The following is a 25,874-nucleotide window of genomic DNA, read 5'->3' as shown; positions in this document are numbered from 1 at the left end:
CCTTGACCAGGTTATCATTGAGTAGAGCATTGTTCAAATTCCATGTATATGTGGGCGTTCTTCCCTTATTGTTATTGAAGACCAGCTTTAGGCTGTGGTGGTCTGATAGCACGCATGGGATTATTTCTATCTTTCTGTACCTGTTGAGGCCCATTTTTTGACCAATTATATGGTTAATTGGTTAATTTTGTAGAAAGTACCATGAGGAGCTGAGAAGAAGGTATATCCTTTTGGTTTAGGATAGAATGTTCTATAAATATCTGTTAAGTCCATTTGGTTCATGACTTCTATTAGTCTGTCTACGTCTCTGTTTAATTTCTGTTTCCATGATCTGTCCATTGTTGAAAGTGGGGTGTTGAAATCTCCTACTTTTATTGTGTGAGGTGCAATGTGTGTTTTGAGCTTTAGTAAGGTTTCGTTTACGTATGTAGGGGCCCTTGTATTTGGGGCATAGATATTTAGGACTGAGAGTTCATCTTGGTGGATTTTTCCTTTGATGAATATGAAGTGTCCTTCCTTATCTTCTTTGATGTCTTTTAGTTGAAAATTGATTTTATTTGATATTAGAATGTCTACTCCAGCTTGGTTCTTCAGGCCATGTGCTTGGAAAGTTGTTTTCTAGCCTTTCACTCTGAGGTAGTGTCTGTCTTTGTTTCTGAGGTGTGTTTCCTGTAGGCGGCAGAGTGCAGGGTCCTCGTTGGGTATCCAGTTTGATAATCTATGTCTTTTTATTGGGGAGTTGAGGCCATTGATGTTGAGAGATATTAAGGAATAGTGATTATTGCTTCCTGTTATATTCATATTTGGATATGAGGTTATGTTTGTGTGCTTTTCTTCTCTTTGTTTTGATGCCAAGATGATTAGTTTCTTGCTTCTTCTAGGGTATAGCTTGCCTCCTCATGTTGGGCTTTACCATTTATTATCCTTTGTAGTGCTGGATTTGTAGAAAGATATTGTGTAAATTTGGTTTTGTCATGGAATATCTTGGTTTCTTCATCTATGTTAATTGAGAGGTTTGCAGGATACAGTAACCTGGGCTGGCATTTGTGTTCTCTTACGGTCTGTATGACATCTGTCCAGGATCTTCTGCCTTTCATTGTCTCTGGCGAAAAGTCTGGTGTGATTCTGATAGGTCTGCCTTTATATGTTACTTGACCTTTTTCCCTTACTGCTTTTAATATTCTTTCTTTATTTTGTGCATTTGCTGTTTTGATTATTATATGACGGGAGGAGTTTCTTTTCTGGTCCAATCTATTTGGAGTTCTGTAGACTTCTTGTATGCTTATGGGTATCTTTTTCTTTAGGTTAGGGAAGTTTTCTTCTATGATTTTGTTGAAGATATTTACTGGTCCTTTGAGCTGGGAGTCTTCACTCTCTTCTATACCTATTATCCTTAGGTTTGATCTTCTCATTGAGTCCTGGATTTCCTGTATGTTTTGGACCAGTAGCTTTTTCTGCTTTACATCATCTTTGACAGTTGAGTCAATGATTTCTATGGAATCTTCTGCTCCTGAGATTCTCTCTTCTATCTCTTGTATTGTGTTGGTGAAACTTGTAACTATGGCTCCTTCTCTCTTCTTTTGGTTTTCTATATCCAGGGTTGTTTCCATGTGTTCTTTCTTGATTGCTTCTATTTCTATTTTTAATTCCTTCAACTGTTTTATTGTGTTTTCGTGGAATTCTTTCAGGGGTTTTTGTGATTCCTCTCTGTAGGCTTCTACTTGTTTATTTATGTTTTCCTGTGTTTCTCTAAGGGAGTTCTTCATGTCTTTCTTGAAGTCCTCCAGCATTCTGATCAAATATGATTTTGAAACTAGATCTTGCTTTTCTGGTGTGTTTGGATATTCTGTGTTTGCTTTGGCGGGAGAATTGGGCTCTGATGATGCCATGTAGTCTTGGTTTCTGTTGCTTGGATTCCTGCGTTTGCCTCTCGCCATCAGATTATCTCTAGTGTTACTTTGTTCTTCTATTTCTGACAGTGCCTAGACTGTCCTATAAGCCTGTGTGTCAGGGATGCTGTAGACCTGTTTTCCTGTTTTCTTTCAGCCAGTTAAGGGAACAGAGTGTTTTTCTTTCAGGCGTGTAGATTTTCCTATCTACAGGTCTTCAGCTGTTCCTGTGGGCCTGTGTCCTGAGTTCACCAGGCAGGTCGCTTGGAGTAGGAAGGTTTGTCTTACCTGTAGTCCCAAGGCTCACGTTTGCTGGTGGGGTGTTGCTCATGAGCTCTCCGCAGGGGCAGCAACGAGGAAGATCTGTGCCGCCCTTTCGGGGAGCTTTCCTGCACCAGGGTTCCAGATGGCATTTGGTGTTTTCCTCTGGAATCAGTAATGTGGGCAGAGTGCAGTCTCTTCTGGTTTCCCAGGCGTGTCTGCCTCTCTGAAGGTTTAGCTCTCCCTCCCATGGGATTTGGGTGCAGAGAACTGTTTATCTGGTCGGTCCCTTCAGGTTCCAGCGGTGTCTCAGAAACAGGGGACCTGCTGCTGCTGTGCCCTTATACAAGGGAACCCAGAGGCCGTATACAGTTTCCTCTTGGGCCAGGGATGTGGGCAGGGGTGGGCAGTGTTGGTGGTCTCTTCCGCTCTGCAGTGTCAGGAGTGCCAACCTGTCCAGGCGGTGAGGTCTCTCTCCCACGGGGAGAGATTCGCGGGTTTCACATGTATATATTCTTATCCCATTGCAACATATAGCCTCATTCTTACAGAGAACAGAAACTTTTTCATCCACTTCCAAGTCTCACCATGTTAGCCTTGGTATTCAGTCACACTGAAGCTGGAGTAGACAGTGATTCCATCCTGGCACACAGCTTCATTGTGGTAAGGGCTAGAAGTACACTCCCTGTGATCTGTGGGGCAGATAGAAAGGTGATCAGGATTTTTATGGAAGGTGAGACCATGCTGTCAGATGTTCTCTCAATGGGAATTATTAGTAGTTTCATAGGTTAACCTTCTGTAGTCAGGAGGACATTGGCACAGACAGGCCCTTTCCTGGGGTATTCACACAAGTGGCAATTCTTTCCTTGGCAGGAACTGGAGAAGCAAGGGTCTTTTGGATCTTCACAGACTTTGTCAAAATTATTAGCTATGTCTAAACAGTAATTGTTTTGTAGAAAAGCTTTGTCGCCTGATTATGAATTCTGTCCCCTAAACTAGACTGCCTTGAGTGCGAGAGGATCTGTTTAGTGCTTCAGTAATTTAAGGTGCCAGAGTGTGTTCTCTTAGTATGTGTATGACATCTGCCCAGAATATTCTGTATTTCATGGTCCCTGGTTAGAAGTCTGGTATAATTTTAATAGGTCTGACTTTATATGTTACTTGGCCTATTTCCCTTACTGCTTTTAATATTCTTTCTTTGTTTTGTGCATTTGGTGTTTTGACCATTATGTGATGGGAGGAATTTCTTTTCTTGTCCAATATATTTGTGGTTCTTTAGGTATCTTGCATGTTTATGGGCATCTCTTTCTTTAGGTTAGGAAAGTTTTCTTCTATAATTTTGTTAAAGATACTTACTGGCCCTTTAAGTTTGGAGTCTTTGCTCTCTTCTATACCTATTATCTTTAGGTTTGATCATCTTATTGTGTCCTGGATTTCCTGGATGTTTTGGGTTAGAAGCTTGTGGAGTTTTACATTATCTTTGACAGTTGTGTCAATGTTTTCTATGGTATAATCTGCCCCTGAGATTCTCTATTGTATCGCTTGCATTCGGTTAGGTATGCTTGTGTCTATGTCTCCTGATCTCTTTCCTAGGTTTTCTACCTCCATTTGTGATTTCTTTGTTGTTTTATTTTCGATTTTAAACCATGGATGGTTTTGTTCAATTCCTTCACCAGTTTGGTTGTATTTGTCTGTAACTATTTAAGGGAATTTTTGTGTTTCCTCTTTAAGGGCTTATACTTGTTTACCTGTAGTTTCCTGTGTTTCTTTAAAGGAATTCTGTATATCTTCCTTAAAGTCCTCCATCATCATCATCAATTACGAACTTAAATCTATATCTTGCTTTTCTGGTGTGTTTGGATATCCAGTATTTGCTATGGTGAGAGAACTGACCTCTGATTATGCCACATAGTCTTGGTTTTTGTTGATTAGGTTCTTGTGCTTGCCTCTCACCATCAGGTTGTCTCTGGTATTAGCTTGTTTTGTGGCTAAGGGTTTATCTATCTTGTTGATTTTCTCAAAGAACCAACTTTTGGTTTTGTTGATTATTTCTATGGTCCTTTTTGTTTCTAGTTGGTTGATTTCAGCTCTGAGTTTGATTATTTCCTGCCTTCTACTCCTCCTGGGTGTATTTGCTTCTTTTTGTTCTAGAGCTTTTAGGTGTGCTGCTGACATATGCTCTTTCCTGTTTCTTTCTGCAGGCACTCAGCTCTATGAGCTTTCCTCTTAGCACAGCTTTCATTGTGTCCCATAAGTTTGGGTATGTTTTACCTTCATTTTCATTAAATTCTAAAAGTCTTTAATTTCTTTCTTTATTTCTTCCTTGACCAGGTTATCACTGAGTAGAGCATTGTTCAATTTCCACGTATATGTGGCTATTCTTCCCTTATTGTTATTGAAGACCAGTTTTAGGCCGTGGTGGTCCGACAGCACTCATTAGGATTATTTCTATCTTTCTGTACCGGTTGAGGCCTGTTTTTTGACCAATTATATGGTCAATTTTGGAGAAAGTACCATGAGGAGCTGAGAAGAAGGTATATCCTTTTGCTTTAGGATAGAATGTTCTATAAATATCCGTTAAGTCCATTTGGCTCATGACTTCTCTTAGTCTGTCTACGTCTCTGTTTAATTTCTGTTTCCATGATCTGTCCATTGTTGAAAGTGGGGTGTTGAAATCTCCTACTTTTATTGTGTGAGGTGCAATGTGTGTTTTGAGCTTTAGTAAGGTTTCGTTTACGAATGTAGGGGCCCTTGTATTTGGGGCATAGATAATTTAGGATTGAGAGTTCATCTTGGTGGATTTTTCCTTTGATGAATATGAAGTGTCCTTCCTTATCTTTTTTGATGAATTTTAGTTGAAAATTGATTTTATTTGATATTTTTTCTGCAAAATTCACTGGATTTTTTATTTGTAATTAAAATTTCTAACACCAAAAAACAAAACAAAAACCAAAAAAGTCCTCTACTTATGATGGTTTTTGCAGCTATGACTGTTCCTCGGTTTTGTAGCTGCTTCAGCCACACCAGACTCCAGATCTGCTTTAATGTGTATAAATGCATCTGCACACAGCAGAGTACTCTATATCAGCAACTCGGGGAAAGAGATCTGGGAAAATACATGTACTACTGAGTACCAAGAAAACAAACATGGCCCAGTGCACACGAGGCAGAGATACCTCACTCAATGAGATGCTTTTTTTCATTAACATTTCTTTCCCGTGGTTGTAATTTCTTTTTGTAACAACCATCTGGTCATTAGAATGAATCTGACAGTGCTCTGGAACAACGGTGATTATAGCAAAGCTATGAAGTTTTTAAATGTTATTTATACCTGTTACATTCACTCTCACCCTCAATACTGATGACAAATGTCAGAGGCAAAACCCAGCACAGACATGAAGACCACAACACTGAGCATCCCTGTGCTTTCAGATACAGTAAGCATTCAGTGTACAGTAGTCCTTCCTTCACACTTTAGTAAGACGCCGATGCAGTGCAGCAGTCTGCAAAGCACTTTCACACAGTCCGTGCAGAAGACATCTGATTTTTTTTAAAGTTCTGTGATACAAATGATTAAAATAAATCCAGGATGAACAAGTTTCAAAACGCATAGTGTTCTGTGCATGAGTCCATTTTCTTTAAACTCTGAAAGAAAAGTGGTAAGAAAACAAGAAAAGAAAATAGCTGCTGCATTCTCTGGTCTTCTCCATTGCTGGTCAATGCTCTTATTTACTCTGGCATGTAAGGACGGAGGTGATCCTCTATGGTGCCAACTGCCCAGTGGGTGAGCTGTTCCTGCGGCAGGTAGAGGCAGATGCTGCATAACTTGAAGATGGTGGCTTTGTTTTTTGGAGTCTGCAAATGCTGTCTGTCAATGAAGAGAAACACTGATTGGTTAGGATTGTTGACAACAATTCCTGTCTTGTCCTTGCGGCTCAGTACATGCAGAAACTGTTTCTCATAGTCACCGTGATGAAATTCAAATTTGGTCTGAACAGGCCTAAAAGGTTCATCAGATTCCTTCCACCCTTCTCATAGACTGGTATTGAGGGGCATGGTGCTGTACCACATCCTTCTGTAGAAGCTCTATAGAACTTTCCAAGGAATAGCTGGAATCTCGCACACCTTTCAGAATATTTTCTTCATAATTATTTGTCATGACTGGTATAACCTCAGACACTTCAAAAAGTGCTGACTTTTTCTTCTTCTCCTTGAACACAAAGGCAATATACATCTTGAAGTCAAACTGGTCAGCTAGAGATTCTTTTTTCTTTCTAAGCTGAGCACGTAGTCTGTTCAGAGCTTGTTTCTTCCGGGAGTTTGGGTCCCCCATTTTGAAATACAGGTGGTACTAAAGCCTTTGGAAATTGTCACTAAACTATGGGCACTTTTTCTTAAGACTCAAGTACAACAGAAACAAGTCATTTTTTCCTGCTAATATGATTGAATAGCTAAAATCACAACTGTAACCCCCAAACTGCACCTTCTGGCAATATTAGCAGACTGTCATACCACAGGGTCAAGAAACAAAAGTTGCTGTCCAGTCATGTTTGGACAATAATGTTTGAGGGTTAGATGGGAAAGGGGAAGTGAAGGAAAGAAAGAGGAGAAAAAACTTGGAACTAACTTTCTGGAAAACACATGTGGCTAAACTGCCAAAATAAAAGGCATTGAGGGGAAAATGAAAAACCTATCATCAGGATTTAGGTGTGCAGTAAAACACAGCTGACACCAGTCCAATCCGTGAAATCCATCCGGATTTTTCCCCCTTTTCAGAAAAGGGATTAAGAAATTGAGAAAAGGGAGGGAAAATTGTGATGTTGCTTCCCAAATATAGGAAAAGGGGGAGAAAAAAAAATAAAAGAAAAAAAGAAAAACAAAACTAAAAACCACCAAAACAGGGTAGGTGAATGAAACTGAAATCCCCAGTTGGATTTTACCCAGCCAGATCCATGGCTGTAGTACCTGATTAATTCTTAGTTATTTCAGATTTCACTACTGCTATGTACTCTCAGTGTTTTGCTATTGATTACACTTGGTGGTGAGCAAGGAGAAAAGTGCAAAATCAGCAGAGAAAGAAGGGGAGAGGTACAGGGTTTCCCTGCAATCAACTACAGTGTATACCGGGGGTGGACAGCTGTTGCCCAAAGGAGTCATGAGAAAAAACAGCGGAGTCATTACCAACTTCCCCATCACCCACGTTTTCACCCTCAGGCGGCTGCGAACGCTGCTGCCAAGGAGAACCATGATGGCAGAGGGAAAGGGGGGTCTATTAAATGGTATTAATAGTTATTCCGGGTCTGTGATTAGCCCTGATTAATGCCCGGGATCCAAGCACCCTTAGCCCTGTGGTGAGTTCTACATTCCCCGGGGAGCCCTCCGTATTAAATTTGACCCTGTTCAGGTTCGGGATGGTAGGGAGTTCGATTATCTTCGTGTGAGCATGGCTGAGGCAAAGGTGGCGGGTTCTCCCACGTCCCAGGCTGGGCCCGGGGAATCACCTGCCTTCGACCCCCAGGTCCCACCCCCAACCCCCGGCCTTCAGCGGCAGCGACTCGCTCTCACCACGGGAGACACTGGATCACTCGGGTTCTCACTCATTTCAACCTGGAAACGATTCCCGCCCGGGTAGAGGAGGCGGGAAGAGAGTAAGTGGGAAGGATCAGTTGGGAGGAGGGGGAAGAAGAAAATAATCGTGTTAATAAGAATTACTTCTTAAAGGAAGCCCACCCTCCCACCCCAAAAAAGAAAGGAATGAAGTTCCCGGGTTCTGGATTCGCTTTTCCCGTTCAACAGCCCATGTTTCTCGAGTTGGGGCGACTAGGTGGTTTCCCAAGGGGGCAGAGGCCGGGATCTAGGCGGCAGGGCGGGGTCCCCGCGGAGAGGAGAGCGGGACTCACAGGCCGACCGTCGGTGGGCAGTCTAGCCGCAGCCTGCGGGCGGAGCGGCGGCTGCGGAGGAGGCGGCGGCGGCGGCGGCGGGGGCGCTGCTCGTGGCGCGGGCGGGAGCCAAGTCAAGAGAACCCGACGGGCCGACGGAGCCCCTCCATGCCCGCTGCGCTGCGCTCTGTGGCCCGGCCGCGCGCGCTGCTGCCGCCACTCAGCCCCCACTTGGGCCCCATAGTCCGGCTCGGCGCCCCGGGCGGCGACCGAGGGAAAGACGCGGAGCGGGTAGGGGGGGGGGCAGTGAAAAAGAGGAAAGCGCGCAGTAGGGAGAGGGTGGGGAGGGAGGGGAGCCCTGCGCTACGGCCTGTCCGAGGAGTGAGCCCAGCAAAGTAGTCTCAGTTCCAGCGTCTGCTCCCGAGGCCTACTTCGCCCAACAGTCTCCTTCAGGAAAATAGTCCAAGAGAGCCCCAAGGAATGGGAGGAGGTCGGCGGAGCCACAGCCTCCTCCCAGTCCCCGTCCCCGCCACCCCCCCACCCCCCACCCCCCACCCCCCCACCCCCCCACCCCCCACCCCCCACCCCCCCACCCCCCCACCCCCCCACCCACCCAGCAGCGCAGTGGCTTCAGAAGCTGCGGCTGCCTCGGGAACCTCCCGGGTCCGGGGCTGAGTCGCTATGAGGAAAAGAAACAAGAACAAACAACCGATTTTATTTGATATTAGAATGGCTACTCCAGCTTGCTTCTTCTGACCATTTGTTTGGAAAGTTGTTTTCCAGCCTTTCACTCTGAGGTAGTGTCTGTCTTTGTTTCTGAGGTGTTTTTCCTGTAGGCAGCAAAATGCAGGGTCCTCCTTGCCCTTGCGTATCCAGTTTGTTAATCTGTGTCTTTTTATTGGGGAGTTGAGGCCATTGATGTTGAGAGATATTAAGGAATAGTGATTATTGCTTCCTGTTATATTATATTTGGATGTGAGGTTATGTTTGTGTGCTTTTCTTCTCTGTGTTTTGTTGCCAAGACAATTAGTTTCCTGCTTCTTCTAGGGTGTAGCTTGCCTCCTTATGTTGGGCTTTACCATTTATTATCCTTTGTAGTGCTGGATTTGTAGAAAGATATTGTGTAAATTTGGTTTTGTAATGGAATATCTTGGTTTCTCCATCTATGTTAATTGAGAGTTTTGCAGGATACAGTAACCTGGGCTGGCATTTGTGTTCTCTTATGGTCTGTATGACATCTGTCCAGGATTTTCTGGCTTTCAAAGTTTCTGGTGAAAAGTCTGGTGTGATTCTGATAGGTCTGCCTTTATATGTTACTTGACCTTTTTCCCTTACTGCTTTTAATATTCTTTCTTTATTTTGTGTGTTGGTGTTTTGACTATTATGTGACAGGAGGTGTTTCTTTTCTTGTCCAATCTATTTGGAGTTCTGTAGGCTTCTTGTATGCCTATGGGTATCTCTTTTTTTTTTAGGTTAGGGACGTTTTCTTCTATGACTTTGTTGAAGATATTTACTTGTCCTTTGAGCTGGGAGTCGTCACTCTCTTCTATACCTATTATCCTTAAGTTTGATCTTCTCATTGAGTCCTGGATTTCCTGTATGTTTTGGACCAGTAGCTTTTTCTGCTTTACATTATCTTTGACAGTTGAGTCAATGATTTCTATGGAATCTTCTACTCCTGAGATTCTCTCTTCCATCTCTTGTATTCTGTTGGTGAAGCTCGTATCTACAGCTCCTTGTCTCTTCTTTTGGTTTTCTATATCCAGGGTTGTTTCCATGTGTTATTTCTTGATTGCTTCTTTTTCCATTTTTAATCCTTCAACCGTTTGATTGTGTTTTCCTGGAATTCGTTCAGGGATTTTTGTGACTCCTCTCTATGGGCTTCTACTTGTTTATCTATGATTTCCTGAAATTCTTTCAGGGATTTTTGTGACTCCTCTCTATGGGCTTCTACTTGTTTATTTGTGATTTCCTGGAATTCTTTCAGGGATTTTTGTGATTCCTCTCTGTAGGCTTCTACTTGTTCTCTAATGGAGTTCTTCACGTCTTTCTTGAAGTCCTCCAACATCATGATCAAATACTATTCCTGAACTCAAGCAGTATTACAGAGCAATAGTGATAAAAACTGCATGGTATTGGTACAGAGACAGACAGATAGACCAATGGAACAGACTTGAAGACCCAGAAATGAACCCACACACCTATGGTCACTTGATTTTTGACAAAGGAGCCAAAACCATCAAATGGAAAAAAGACAGCATTTTCAGCAAATGGTGCTGGTTCAACTGGAGGTCATCAGGCAGAAGAATGCAGATCGATCCATGCTTATCACCCTGTACAAAGCTTAAGTCCAAGTGGATCAAGGAACTCCACGTCAAACCAGATACACTCAAACTAATAGAAGAAAAACTAGGGAAGAGTCTGGAACACATGGGCACTGGAAAAAATTTCCTGAACAAAACACCAATGGTTTATGCTCTAAGATCAAGAATCGACAAATGGGATCTCATGAAACTGCAAAGCTTCTGTAAGGCAAAGGAAACTGTGGTTAGGACAAAACGGCAACCAACAGTTTGGGAAAAGATCTTTACCAATCCTACAACAGATAGAGGCCTTATACCCAAAATATACAAAGAACTCAAGAAGTTAGACTGCAGGGAGACAAATAACCCTATTAAAAATGGGGTTCAGAGCTAAACAAAGAATTCACAGCTGAGGAATGCCGAATGGCTGAGAAACACCTAAAGAAATGCTCAACATCTTTAGTCATAAGGGAAATGCAAATCAAAACAACCCTGAGATTTCACCTCACACCAGTGAGAATGGCTAAGATCAAAAACTCAGGTGACAGCAGATGCTGGCGAGGATGCGGAGAAAGAGGAACACTCCTCCATTGTTGGTGGGATTGCAGACTGGTACAACCATTCTGGAAATCAGTCTGGAGGTTCCTCAGAAAATTGGACATTGAACTGCCTGAGGATCCAGCTATACCTCTCTTGGGCATATACCCAAAAGATGCCCCAACATATAAAAAAGTCACGTGCTCCACTATGTTCATTGCAGCCTTATTTATAATAGCCAGATGCTGGAAAGAACCCAGATGCCCTTCAACAGAGGAATGGATACATAAAATGTGGTACATCTACACAATGGAACATTACTCAGCTATCAAAAATAATGACTTTATGAAATTCGTAGGCAAATGGTCAGAACCGGAAAATATCATCTTGAGTGAGGTAACCCAATCACAGAAAAACACACATGGTATGCACTCATTGATAAGTGGCTATTAGCCCAAATGCTTGAATACCCTAGATGCCTAGAACAAATGAAACTCAAGACGGATGATCAAAATGTGAATGCTTCACTCCTTCTTTAAAAGGGGAACAAGAATACCCTTGGCAGGGAATAGAGAGCCAAAACAGACACAGTAGGAACACACATTCAGAGCCTGCCCCACATGTGGCCAATGCATATACAGCCATCCAATTAGTCAAGATGGATGAAGCAAAGAAGTGCAGGCCGACAGGAGCCGGATGTAGATCTCTCCCGAGAGACACAGCCAGAATACAGCAAACACAGAGGCATATGCCAGCAGCAAACCACTGAATTGAGAATAGGACCCCCATTGAAGGAATCAGAGAAAGAACTGGAAGAGCTTTAAGGGGCTCGAGACCCCATATGTACAACAATGCCAAGCAACTAGAGCTTCCAGGGACTAAGCCACTACCTGGACTGACCCTGGACTCTGACCTCATAGGTAGCAATGAATATCCTAGGAAGAGCACCAGTGGAAGGGGAAGCCCTGGTTCCTGCTAAGACTGAACCCCCAGTGAACTAGATTGTTGGGGGGAGGGAAACAAGGGGGGAGGATGAGCAGGGGAACACCCATAAAAAAGGGGAGGGTGGAGGGGGATGTTTGCCCGGAGACCTGGAAAGGTAATAACACTCGAAATGTATATAAGAAATACTCAAGTTAATAAAAAAAAAAAAAAAAAGAAAAGAAACTAGATCTCGCTTTTCTGGTGTGTTTGGATATTCCGTGTTTGCTTTGGTGGGAGAATTGGGCTCCGATGATGCCATGTAGTCTTGGTTTCTGTTTCTTGGGTTCCTGCGCTTGCCTCTTGCCATCAGATTATCTCTAGTGTTACTTTGTTCCGCTATTTCTGACAGTGGCTAGACTGTCCTATAAGCCTGTCTGTCAGGAGTGCTGTAGACCTGTTTTCCTGTTTTCTTTCAGCCAGTTATGGGGACAGAGTGTTCTGCTTTCGGGTGTATAGTTTTTCCTATCTACAGGTCTTCAGCTGTTCCTGTGGGCCTGTGTCTGGTGTTCACCAGGCAGGTCACCTGCAGTAGAAAAGTTGGTCTTACCTGTGGTCCTGAGGCTCAAGTTTGCTCGTGGGGTGCTGCCCTCGAGCTCTCTGTGGCAGCAGCAACCAGGAAGATCTGCGCTGCCCTTTCCGGGAGTCTCCGTGCACCAGGGTTCCAGATGGCGTTTGGTGTTTTCCTCTGGTGTCAGAGATGTGTGCAGAGTGCAGTCTCTTCTGGTTTCCCAGGCGTGTCTGCCTCTCTGTAGGTTTATCTCTCCCTCCCACGGGATTTGGGTGCAGAGAACTGTTTATCGCATTCATAAATGTAAATGTATAAATTCTCCAAAAAATAAGATACTTATGAGTTGGGTTGAAAGACAAGGCTCATCTCTTTTCTGATTTCAAGAGCCATATCCATCTTATTGTATGTCAAATTCAAACCATATTAATACAGATGTTCTTTTTCTACAGTGTAGGTTGTACACATCCATAATTAATCCAGGAGTTTACTTCTGTCTCCTTTCATATCGTTTAGCATGGCGATAGTATTTTCTTCTAATCTTCTCACCATAATTTCTTTTAACTTATTCTTACTACTCTACAATTGGCAATTTTCGAAGCTCACAGACTGGTTTCTTTTTTTTTTTTTATTTCTAACATATTTTTGTGTTGGGATTTATGCATTTCAATTTATGTTATTTGTTAAATTTTTGTTGCTGTTTAACTTCTTTAATCTTTCCTGAATAGAAATGTTAAAATGAAAGACGGAATACTAGAGCCAGATAAAAAGGTAAAGAATTGGAGCATTCTAAGGATGCCTAAGACAAGTTAATAAGAAAATGTGAATAGAATGTGTGTTATAATTAGTTTCACTTGTCAACTTCAAAAACCTAGGAAGAGGGAACCTCAGGTGACTATTGTTTTCATCAGACTAGTAGATGTACATGTATTTGGAGTACTTTCTTGATTGCTAATTGATGTACAGAGGCCCTGTCCACTGTGGAAATGTTATCCCTAGGAATATTGGCTTGAACTGTACAAGAAAGGTAACTGAATCAGGAATCAAGCTATTAGGCAGTGTTCTCCATGGTCTCTGCTATTGTCTCATTCCTGCATTCAGGTTTTTGCCTAATAACCCTGCCTGGAGCTCTTAATATGGCTTCTGTAAATGTAGCACTGTAACATGTGAGGCAAAACTTCCTTTCCCAAATAAGTTTTGGTCAGTTTTTGTATCACAGAAACCAAAACTAAACTAGGACAACATCTGAAGTGTAAGAACATTGTGAAAAATATTATCTATTAACCTCAGGCAGAGGAGACGCAGAAGAATCTAATAACAAAGACATAAGGTATTTTCCTTTTTTTTTATTTTCAACTTTTTTTCTGGAGCTGAGGACCGAACCTAGGGCCTTGAGCTTGCTAGGTAAGCACTCTACCACTGAGCTAAATCCTCAACCCTATTTTCAACTTTTTAAATTGTATAGTTTAATGTGTTTACATTTCAAATGTTATCCCCTTTCGCGGTTCCCCCCTCTCCTGTACTCCTCCCACTTCTTCTATGAGGATGCCCCCCCCTACCACCCTCCCACTCCCACCTCTACACTCTGGCATTCCCCTACACTGGGAAAGGAGCCGACACAAGACCTACACAGGACCAAGGGCTTCTCCTTCTATTTATTCCAGACAATGCCATCCTCTGCTACATATGCAGCTAGAGTCATGGGTACCCACATGTATAATGTTTGGTTAGTGGTTTAGTTCTGGGAGCTCTGGGGGTTCTGATTGACTGATATGGTTGTTCTTCCTATGAGGTTGCAAACCCCTTTAACTCCTTCAGTTTTTTCTCTAACTCCTCCCTTTGGGGTTGCCGTGCTCAGTTTGGTGGTTAGCTGCAAGCATCTTAATCTGTATCAATAAGTCTCTGACAGAGCCTCTCAGGAAACATTCATATCAGCCTTGTGACAGAAAGCACTTCTGCATCAGCAATAGTGACTGGGTTTGGTGGCTCCATATAGGATGGATCTCCAGGTGAGGCAGTTTCTGGATGTCCTTTCCTTCAGTCTCTGCTCAAATCATTGTCCCTGTACTTGTTCCCATGAGTATTTTGTTCCTCCTTCTAAGAAGTACTGATGCATCCACATTTTGGTCTTCCTTCTTCTTCAACTTCATATGGCCTATGAATTTTTTTTTTTTGAGTATTCCAAGTTTTTGGGCTAATATTGACTTATCAGTGAGTGCATACCATGTGTATTCTTTTGTGATTGGGTTATCTCACTCAGGATGACATTTTCTTTCCTTTTTTTCTTTTTTTTTTTTATTAACTTGAGTATTTCTTATATACATTTCGAGTGTTATTCCCTTTCCCGGTTTCCGGGCAAACATCCCCATTCCCCCTTCCCCTTCTTTAGGGCTAGGATGACATTTTCTAAATCCATCCATTTGTCTAAGAATTTCACCTTGATTTTAATAGTTGAGTAGTACTTTATTATGTAAATGTAGCATGGCTCAGCCATTAAAAGTTAGGCTCACAACCATATGAGGTATTTTCAATTAAAACATAATAGAAACTTTGTGAAATCTTCAGAAATAGATGTGTATCCAAGTTGAGGAAGAGTATAGAAACCAGGTGTACAAAAACGTAAAACAGACCTTCTTGTGCCATATTATACTATAAATTCTAAGTATATTAAACAGAAAAGTACATTGAAAGGTACAGAGAAGAAACATTAAGGGTTGGGGATTTAGCTCAGTGGTAGAGCGCTTGCCTAGCAAGCGCAAGGCCCTGGGTTTGGTCCCCAGCTTCGAAAAAGAAAAGTAAAAAAGAAGTAACATTAAATCACATATAAAGGCAGGCTATGACAATAAAAGCAGATTTATTAACAGAAATCTTAAAGACAAGAGAGCACAGAATGGTGTGTTCAGGATAACAACTGCCAATCCATAATTCTGTACTCAGCAAATTCTCAGTTATATTTGAAGGGGAAAAGCAAACTTCCCATGATTAAAACAAGTTTAAGGGAATCACGACCACTAAGCTGATTTAAAGAAAATATTTCTTATACTAAAGGGAAAGACAAACACATGAGATCATTAGGTACTTTCAAATAATAATTAAGATAGAGGGAAATAGGAAAATGTCAAATATTATAAATTAAATTACAGGCAGAAAGTAATATTCAACCCACAGTAAGAGTTCTAGATATTAATATTTCAATCTCTCAATCAAAAGAAACAGGCTAGTACACTAAATTAATAATATAAAAGGACACATCTATTTGTTGGCTTCAAAAAAGGCATTTTACCAGAAAAGAAAACCAAAAGTTTAAGGTGAAGAGAGGAAAAGAATCATTTGCTGTAAATAGGACTCAGAACTAAGCACATTGAGATGTTCTCATATTGAACAAATTAGATGTCAAACCAAAAGGCTCAGTAGAAATGAAGAGTTTCACTTCGTACAGATTAAGAAAATAATCCATAAGGTGGATAATACAGTTGAAAGCATAGACATATTGAGCAAAAGTACATAGTTTTCATTAAAAAAATACTAATAAGTGTAAAAACTAAGATAAAGTCCACAATAATGGTAACTGGTTTCAACTCTTAACAAAAGACAAATTATCCTGACCAAACAAAGAGTATCATTTGATGCAGTTACGCATCAAATAGGCAGAACAAATATACTACATGTTTACAGATTCAAACACTTAATGAGAAGTTCCTCAAGCAGCATAAAGAAATTCTCTAAAATAGACTATTCAATAGGTAAGTAAGCAAGTTTTCACTTATATGGAAATATTAAAACCAACTCTTGTACTCTCTATCACTATGGTGAAATAAAAGTGGAAATGAACAAAAGAAATCTAAAACATGCACAAAATCAAGAAGTTGAAAACACACTAGTGAATGATAAAGGGATCATCAAAAAATAAAAAAGGGAACAAATCTAGAATTGAACAAAATAAAAAGTATAAAAATATATAGGAGATAATGAAAGCAATCTTAAAACACAAATTAAACTATAAAATTGTGCCTACAATAAAAATTAGTGTGTATTGAATGTATAAGAGTAGTATTGCCTACTGTGTGACACTAATATTTTCAGGTGAACCTTCTGCAGGGATATTTTATCAGCATTTAATGATGATGGCTATTACTATATTAATGATAACATATTGCTGACGTAGTGTAAATTAAATATATTTGCTGGTTGTGCATGGATGTTAATACCATCAATTCTGACAATTATTTTAATACATAATGACAATATTAAGTTTAATAAAAGCTGATAATTTGGGTCTTTGTCATTTGCTCAAAGAAAAAACTAAGTAAATGTGAATGTGTTCAGTGCATTAAATTTTTTGTATAATCCCCACCAATATTCTAATGATCTTCTTCACTGAGATAGTAAGAATGATCTTAATGTTTATATAAATATGAGAAGCTCCCAGAAAGCAAAGTAAATTCTGAACAAACAGTTTAATTACTGAAAATAGTAGATAACTGATTCCTCATGATAATAAAGAACCAAGGAAACAAAAACAGCATGGTCCTAAAACAATACAGATATTCAAGGAAACCTAAGGACCCAGATTTACATAGATTCAGAAACAAGATTGTGGACAAAGATGTAAAAAACATGATTAGAGAAAAGATAATCTCTTAACAAAATGTTGCTGCCAAAACTTGATATACCCATGTACAGGGCTGATACAAGAGCCAAACAACTTACTATAGAGAAGTCAACTCTCAAATATATTAAAACTATTGATATATGATCTGAAATGTGAAACCAACTCTGGACAAGTTTTCTTAATACATTCCCAGATATAAATATGGCAAGGGATGCCAGATGATGATTCCAGTTGCTCCAGAAACATGATAACAATTACCATTTAGGAACTTAAAACAGTAATACCCGCACAGCAAGGCAAAAATTCACTGATGTATGAAGAGGAGAAAGTGTCTGCTAGCTATACATATGGCAAAGGAGAGGTGTTTAAAATATTAAAAACTCTGAAAACTGAAAAACAATAATAATCAATCAATCAATAAATGAACTAAGAAAATGAGTAGACAATTTTCAAAAGTTAAAAGTCAACAGCAGCATATTAACACTTGAAAAAATTGTTTCATCTCAATAGCCTTCATAAAATTTCAAACTAAAGCCACATTTAAACCTCCCACCTGGTTAAAATGACAGTTATTAATAAAACAATTGACAACAGATGTGACAGTGATGTGGACAGAAGGATAATTTGCACATGTATGCAATACATATATATGTATATACTATAAACTATAATATTATATCTTACATATAATATTATATATATTATATCATAAACTAGCCTGGCCATGACACTAATTAATACATTGCTCAAAAACTAAATTTAGATGTTCCCATTGCCAGTGCTATAGCTCTTGGAAATTTACCTAAGAGACACAGGTAAAAATATCAGTGTTTGTGGCAGTCGGCTCAGAATATGAAATTGATCGGCCCAGGAGCAGCAGGATCCCTGCCTGAGACACCGCCAGAACCTGAAAGAAACAGACCGGATAAACAGTTCTCTGCACCCAAATCCCGTGGGAGGGAGAGCTAAACCTTCAGAGAGGCAGACAAGCCTGGGAAACCAGAAGAGACTGCTCCCTGCACACACATCTCGGACGCCAGAGGAAAAAGCCAAAGACCATCTGGAACCCTGGTGCACTGAAGCTCCCGGAAGGGGCGGCACAGGTCTTCCTGGTTGCTGCCACTGCAGAGAGCCCGTGGGCAGCACCCCACGAGCGAACTTGAGCCTCAGGACCACAGGTAAGACCAAATTTTCTGCTGCAAGAAAGCTGCCTGGTGAACTCAAGACACAGGCCCACAGGAACAGCTGAAGACCTGTAGAGAGGAAAAACTACACGCCCGAAAGCAGAACACTCTGTCCCCATAACTGACTGAAAGAGAGGAAAACAGGTCTACAGCACTCCTGACACACAGGCTTATAGGACAGTCTAGCCACTGTCAGAAATAGCAGAACAAAGTAACACTAGAGACAATCTGATGGCGAGAGCCAAGCGCAGGAACACAAGCAACAGAAACCAAGACTACATGGCATCATCGGAGCCCAATTCTCCCACCAAAACAAACACGGAATATCCAAACACACCAGAAAAGCAAGATCTAGTGTCAAAATCATATTTGATCATGATGCTGGAGGACTTCAAGAAAGACATGAAGAACTCCCTTAGAGAACAAGTAGAAGCCTACAGAGAGGAATCGCAAAAATGCCTGAAAGAATCGCAAAAATCCCTGAAAGATTTCCAGGAAAACATAAATAAACAAGTAGAAGCCCATAGAGAGGAGACACAAAAATCCCTGAAAGAATTCCAGGAAAACACAATCAAACAGTTTAAGGAATTAAAAATGGAAATAGAAGCAATCAAGAAAGAACACATGGAAACAACACTGGATATAGAAAACCAAAAGAAGAGACAAGGAGCTGTAGATACAAGCTTCACCAACAGAATACAAGAGATGGAAGAGAGAATCTCAGGAGCAGAAGATTCCATAGAAATCATTGACTCAACTGTCAAAGATAATGAAAAGCAGAAAAAGCTACTGGTCCAAAACATACAGGAAATCCAGGACTCAATGAAAAGATGAAACCTAAGGATAATAGGTATAGAAGAGAGTGAAGACACCCAGCTCAAAGGACCAGTAAATATCTTCAACAAAATCATAGAAGAAAACTTCCCTAACCTAAAAAAAGAGATACCCATAGATACAAGAAGCCTACAGAACTCCAAATAGATTGGACCAGAAAAGAAACACCTCCCGTCACATAATTGTCAAAACACCAAACGCACAAAATAAAGAAAGAATATTAAAAGCAGTAAGGAAAAAAGGTCAAGTAACATATAAAGGGAGATCTATCAGAATCACACCAGACTTCTCGCCAGAAACTATGAAGGCCAGAAGATCCTGGACTGATGTCATACAGACCCTAAGAGAACACAAATGCCAGCCCAGGTTACTGTATCCAGCAAAACTCTCAATTGACATTGATGGAGAAACCAAGATATTCCATGACAAAACCAAATTTACACAATATCTTTCCACAAATCCAGCACTACAAAGGATAATAAATGGTAAAGCCCAATATAAGGAGGCAAGCTATACCCTAGAAGAAGCAAGAAACTAATCGTCTTGGCAACAAAACAAAGAGAAGGAAAGCACACAAACATAACCTCACATCCAAATATGAATATAAAGGGAAACAATAATCACTATTCCTTAATATCTCTCAATATCAATGGCCTCAACTCCCCAATAAAAAGACATAGATTAACAAACTGGATACGCAACGAGGACCCTGCATTCTGCTGCCTACAGGAAACACACCTCAGAGACAAAGACAGACACTACCTCAGATTGAAATGCTGGAAAACAACTTTCCAAGCAAATGGTCAGAAGAAGCAAGCTGGAGTAGCCATTCTAATATCAAATAAAATCAATTTCCAACTAAAAGTCATCAAAAAAGATAAGGAAGGACACTTCATATTCATCAAAGGAAAAATCCACCAAGATGAACTCTCAATCCTAAATATCTATGCCCCAAATACAAGGGCACCTACGTACGTAAAAGAAACCTTACTAAAGCTCAAAACACACATTGCACCTCACACAATAATAGTGGGAGATTTCAACACCCCACTCTCATCAATGGACAGATTATGGAAACAGAAATTAAACAGTGATGTCGACAGACTAAGAGAAGTCATGAGCCAAATGGACTTAACGGATATTTATAGAACATTTTATCCTAAAGCAAAAGGATATACCTTCTTCTCAGCTCCTCATGGTACTTTCTCCAAAATTGACCATATAATTGGTCAAAAAACGGGCCTCAAAAGGTAGAGAAAGATAGAAGTAATCCCATGCGTGCTATCGGACCAAGACGGCCTAAAACTGGTCTTCAATAACAAGGGAAGAATGCCCACATATACGTGGAAATTGAACAATGCTCTACTCAATGATAACCTGGTCAAGGAAGAAATAAAGAAAGAAATTAAAAACTTTTTAGAATTTAATGAAAATGAAGATACAACATACTCAAACTTATGGGACACAATGAAAGCTGTGCTAAGAGGAAAACTCATAGCGCTGAGTGCCTGCAGAAAGAAACAGGAAAGAGCATATGTCAGCAGCTTGACAGCACACCTAAAAGCTCTAGAACAAAAAGAAGCAAATACACCCAGAAGGAGTAGAAGGCAGGAAATAATCAAACTCAGAGCTGAAATCAACCAAGTAGAAACAAAAAGGACCATAGAAAGTATCAACAGAACCAAAAGTTGGTTCTTTGAGAAAATCAACAAGATAGATAAACCCTTAGCCAGACTAACGAGAGGACACAGAGAGTGCGTCCAAATTAACAAAATCAGAAATGAAAAGGGAGACATAACTACAGATTCAGGGGAAATTCAAAAAATCATCAGATCTTACTATAAAAACCTATATTCAACAAAATTTGAAAATCTTCAGGAAATGGACAATTTCCTACACAGATACCAGGTATCGAAGTTAAATCAGGAACAGATAAACCAATTAAACAACCCCATAACTCCTAAGGAAATAGAAGCAGTCATTAAAGGTCTCCCAACCAAAAAGAGCCCAGGTCCAGACGGGTTTAGTGCAGAATTCTATGAAACCTTCATAGAAGACCTCATACCAATATTATCCAAACTATTCCACAAAATTGAAACAGATGGAGCCCTACCGAATTCCTTCTACGAACCCACAATTACTCTTATACCTAAACCACACAAAGACACAACAAAGAAAGAGAACTTCAGACCAATTTCCCTTATGAATATCGACGCAAAAATACTCAATAAAATTCTGGCAAATCGAATTCAAGAGCACATGAAAACAATCATCCACCATGATCAAGTAGGCTTCATCCCAGGCATGCAGGGATGGTTTAATATACGGAAAACCATCAACGTGATCCATTATATAAACAAACTGAAAGAACAGAACCACATGATCATTTCATTAGATGCTGAGAAAGCATTTGAGAAAATTCAACACCTCTTCATGATAAAAGTCCTGGAAAGAATAGGAATTCAAGGCCCATACCTGAACATAGTAAAAGCCATATACAGCAAACCAGTTGCTAACATTAAACTAAATGGAGAGAAACTTGAAGCAATCCCACTAAAATCAGGGACTAGACAAGGCTGCACACTCTCTCCCTACTTATTCAGTATAGTTCTTAAAGTTCTAGCCAGAGCAATCAGACAACAAAAGGAGATCTAGGGGATACAGATCGGAAAAGAAGAGGTGAAAATATCACTATTTGCAGATGACATGATAGTATATTTAAGTGATCCCAAAAGTTCCACCAGAGAACTACTAAAGCTGATAAACAACTTCAGCAAAGTGGCTGGGTAAAATTAACTCAAATAAATCAGCTGCCTTCCTCTATACAAAAGAGAAACAAGCCGAGAAAGAAATTAGGGAAACGACACCCTTCATAATAGACCCAAATAATATAAAGTACCTCGGTGTGACTTTAACCAAGCAAGTAAAAGATCTGTACAATAAGAACTTCAAGACACTGAGGAAAGAAATTGAAGAAGACCTCAGAAGATGGAAAGATCTCCCATGCTCATGGATTGGCAGGATTAATATAGTAAAAATGGCCATTTTACCAAAAGCTATCTACAGATTCAATGCAATCCCCATCAAAATACCAATCCAATTCTTCAAAGAGTTCGACAGAACAATTTGCAAATTATCAGGAATAACAAAAAACCCAGGATAGCTAAAGCTATCCTCAACAATAAAAGGACTTCAGGGGGAATCACTATCCCTGAACTCAAGCAGTATTACAGAGCAATAGTGATAAAAACTGCATGGTATTGGTACATAGACATACAGATAGACCAATGGAATAGAATTGAAGACCCAGAAATGAACCCACACACCTATGATCACTTGATTTTTGACAAAGGAGCCAAAACCATCCAATGGAAAAAAGATAGCATTTTCAGCAAATGGTGCTGGTTCAACTGGAGGGTAACATGTAGAAGAATGCAGATCGATCCATGCTTATCACCCTGTACAAAGCTTAAGTCCAAGTGGATCAAGGACCTCCACATCAAACCAGACACACTCAAACTAATAGAAGAAAAACTAGGGAAGCATCTGGAACACATGGGCACTGGAAAAAATTTCCTGAACAAAACACCAATGGCTTATGCTCTAAGATCAAGAATCGACAAATGGGATCTCATAAAACTGCAAAGCTTCTGTAAGGCAAAGGACACTGTGGTTAGGACAAAACGGCAACCAACAGATTGGGAAAAGATCTTTACCAATCCTACAACAGATAGAGGCCTTATATCCAAAATATACAAAGAACTCAAGAAGTTAGACCGCAGGGAAACAAATAACCCTATTAAAAAATGGGGTTCAGAGCTAAACAAAGAATTCACAGCTGAGGAATGCCGAATGGCTGAGAAACACCTAAAGAAATGTTCAACATCTTTAGTCGTAAGGGAAATGCAAATCAAAACAACCCTGAGATTTCACCTCACACCAGTGAGAATGGCTAAGATCAAAAACTCAGGTGACAGCAGATGCTGGCGAGGATGTGGAGAAAGAGGAACACTCCTCCATTGTTGGTGGGATTGCAGACTGGTACAACCATTCTGGAAATCAGTCTGGAGGTTCCTCAGAAAATTGGACATTGAACTGCCTGAGGATCCAGCTATACCTCTCTTGGGCATATACCCAAAAGATGCCTCAACATATAAAAGAGACACGTGCTCCACTATGTTCATCGCAGCCTTATTTATAATAGCCGGAAACTGGAAAGAACCCAGATGCCCTTCAACAGAGGAATGGATACAGAAAATGTGGTACATCTACACAATGGAATATTACTCAGCTATCAAAAACAACGACTTTATGAAATTCGTAGGCAAATGGTTGGAACTGGAAAATATCATCCTGAGTGAGCTAACCCAATCACAGAAAGACATACATGGTATGCACTCATTGATAAGTGGCTATTAGCCCAAATGCTTGAATTACCCTAGATCCCTAGAACAAACGAAACTCAAGACGGATGATCAAAATGTGAATGCTTCACTTCTTCTTTAAATGAGGAAAAAGTATACCCTTGGCAGGGAAGCGAGAGGCAAAGATTAAAACAGAGACTGAAGGAACACCCATTCAGAGCCTGCCCCATTGTGGCCCATACATATACAGCCACCCAATTAGACAAGATGGATGAAGCAAAGAAGTGCAGACCGACAGGAGCCGGATGTAGATCTCTCCTGAGAGACACAGCCAGAATACAGCAAATACAGAGTATTTCTTATATACATTTCGAGTGTTATTCCCTTTCCCGGTATCCGGGCAAACATCCCCCTCCCCCCTCCCGTTCCTTATGGGTGTTCCCCTCCCAAACCTCCCCCCATTGCTGCCGTACCCCCAACAGTCTAGTTCACTGGGGGTTCAGTCTTAGCAGGACCCAGGGCTTCCCCTTCCACTGGTGCTCTTACTAGGATATTCATTGCTACCTATGAGGTCAGAGTCCAGGGTCAGTCCATGTATAGTCTTTAGGTAGTGGCTTAGTCCCTGGAAGCTCTGGTTGCTTGGCATTGTTGTACATATGGGGTCTCGAGCCCCTTCAAGCTCTTCCAGTTCTTTCTCTGATTCCTTCAACAGGGGTCCTATTCTCAGTTCAGTGGTTTGCTGCTGGCATTTGCCTCTGTATTTGCTGTATATGTATAGTCTGGTCTTCGCAGTTGAGTTCTCCCTCCATTCTGCACGTGACCTCCTCAATTTGATCAACAAGAGGACCAACATTACTCCTGTAATTGAAGATGCTCAGCACCTGCACAAATACTGCATGCTTATCACAATGGTGCATAAACATTTGCCGAAGTGGCCCAGCGAGACCAAGCCCGAATCGTGGCCTGGAATGCCCACACTTTCCTGCGAAATTCAGGACACTTTTTGATTTCCATTAAGGTCAACTGCATTGACTCCACAGCTTCAGCAGAAGCTGTGTTTGCATCTGAAGTGAACATGAAGACCCAGGAGTAGCTGAAGCTAGAGCCTTATGAAAGAGATCACTCTGTCGTTTTATGTGTGTGCAGGCCACCTCCCAAGGCAAAAAACTAAAACGTAGCTATCTGGATTGGAGAAATGTGTGTTGGTACTGTTGCATGAATGGCTTTTGACTTTTTGCAGAGGATTCTTTTGTTTTTCTATTTATAGACTCATCTGTCAAAAAAAAAGAAAAACAGAATACTAAGTCATCTTTCAAATTTAAGAAACACAGTATTTATAGAACAATATACGTGTTCCAGTTCTCACTCAGGATACCTTGGGATTCTGATATTTCACTGAGTTGCTAGTTGATCCAGTTCTGCATGTGTGACTAGTGCTTGATAAGTTGCCTGAGGCCCTACTACTACGTTCATGTCTGAAGGATTTTTATAGTGTGTTCAAACTCAATGCAAAATGCATTTGCAGTCAAAACATAAGGTCTGCCATTCAGCTCTTGCTGTTACTCCTACTCTTACTTCCAAGTAAGTAAGGATAGCAATGATAATGTACTTAGCTCAGTTCAGTACATACTGTCTTGTTCTTCAGGTTAATTCTCTTGTAATCTACATAATTGTTAGATATTTGTTTTGTGTTTTTAATACTGGTGTCTCGTGTGACATCCAGATGACCCAGACCTGCTCTCTCTATCTGCATCTCTGGGAGAAAGTGTCACCATAACTTGCCAGGCTTGTGCAAACATTTTTAGCCTTTTAACTTGATATTGGCAGAAAGCACAGAAGGCTGCTAAGGTTCAGATCTATGTTGCAACTGGTTGGCAGATGGGGTTCAATCAATGTTTAGAGGCAGAGTATATGGGACAGATTTCACTTTCACCCTCAGTGCTGTGGAGGCTGAAGATGCTGCAACTTATTGTCAACACTGTCATGGCATCCCTCCCACAGTGATACAGATCATAGCATAAGATAAATCACTCAGAGAGTCAGTAGTGTAAGTTTGGGCTGCTCCAGTTTCACTTTCTAGTGTCCGCATCATCTAAACGTAATTTTATGTCATAACAGGAAGTTGAGGGCACTGTGTCGTTTTGTTAAAAACATCCAGGCAAGCCTTTATAATACCAATATTTATACTGTTTTTCTAGTATTTCAGCAGCATGTAAATATCTATTATTTTTTCCACCCCAGATAGTTACCACATTTTAGTTATCTGTATTGCGTTATCATTGAGTTTGTACAGCCAACTGGAAGGATTCATAGATATGAAAATGAAGGATTCTTTAACACAATTATTCTATAGTCTGTTCCTCCTTGGATGTTACAGCTTATTTGCCCATACAAGTTGATGCTGTCTAAGTCTGTGCTTCTGATTCCCAAACCTAAAAGGGCAGAATCTGTGATAGCTTGCATGAGGCTGAACCACATATGACCAGATACTTGGATGCTTAGTTCTCAGTTGATAAACTGTT

General features: G+C 40.6%; 1 protein-coding gene and 1 pseudogene across 1 annotated transcript; both read right to left on the bottom strand.

The window, feature by feature from the left end:
* LOC147994897 (uncharacterized) lies at positions 1-24,429 on the bottom strand. Its single transcript, XM_087659545.1, has 4 exons — positions 24,280-24,429; positions 8,643-8,708; positions 8,051-8,392; positions 1-2,842 (listed from the first exon to the last, which is right to left on the bottom strand). Exons 1-4 carry the CDS (start codon positions 24,427-24,429, stop codon positions 2,759-2,761), a joined length of 642 nt encoding a protein of 213 aa, XP_087515671.1. The 3' UTR covers positions 1-2,758.
* On the bottom strand, positions 5,879-6,484 carry C17h6orf62-ps1 (similar to human chromosome 6 open reading frame 62, pseudogene 1; annotated as a pseudogene).
* Positions 24,430-25,874: the final 1,445 nt, after the last annotated feature.

The sequence above is a fragment of the Rattus norvegicus genome, chromosome 4 (genome assembly GCF_021556685.1).
Source record: "Rattus norvegicus strain SHRSP/BbbUtx chromosome 4, alternate assembly SHRSP_T2T, whole genome shotgun sequence".
Classification (NCBI taxonomy): domain Eukaryota; kingdom Metazoa; phylum Chordata; class Mammalia; order Rodentia; family Muridae; genus Rattus; species Rattus norvegicus.
Note: the sequence above shows the minus strand (reverse complement) of the source record. Positions and strands in the feature narration are given on the sequence as shown.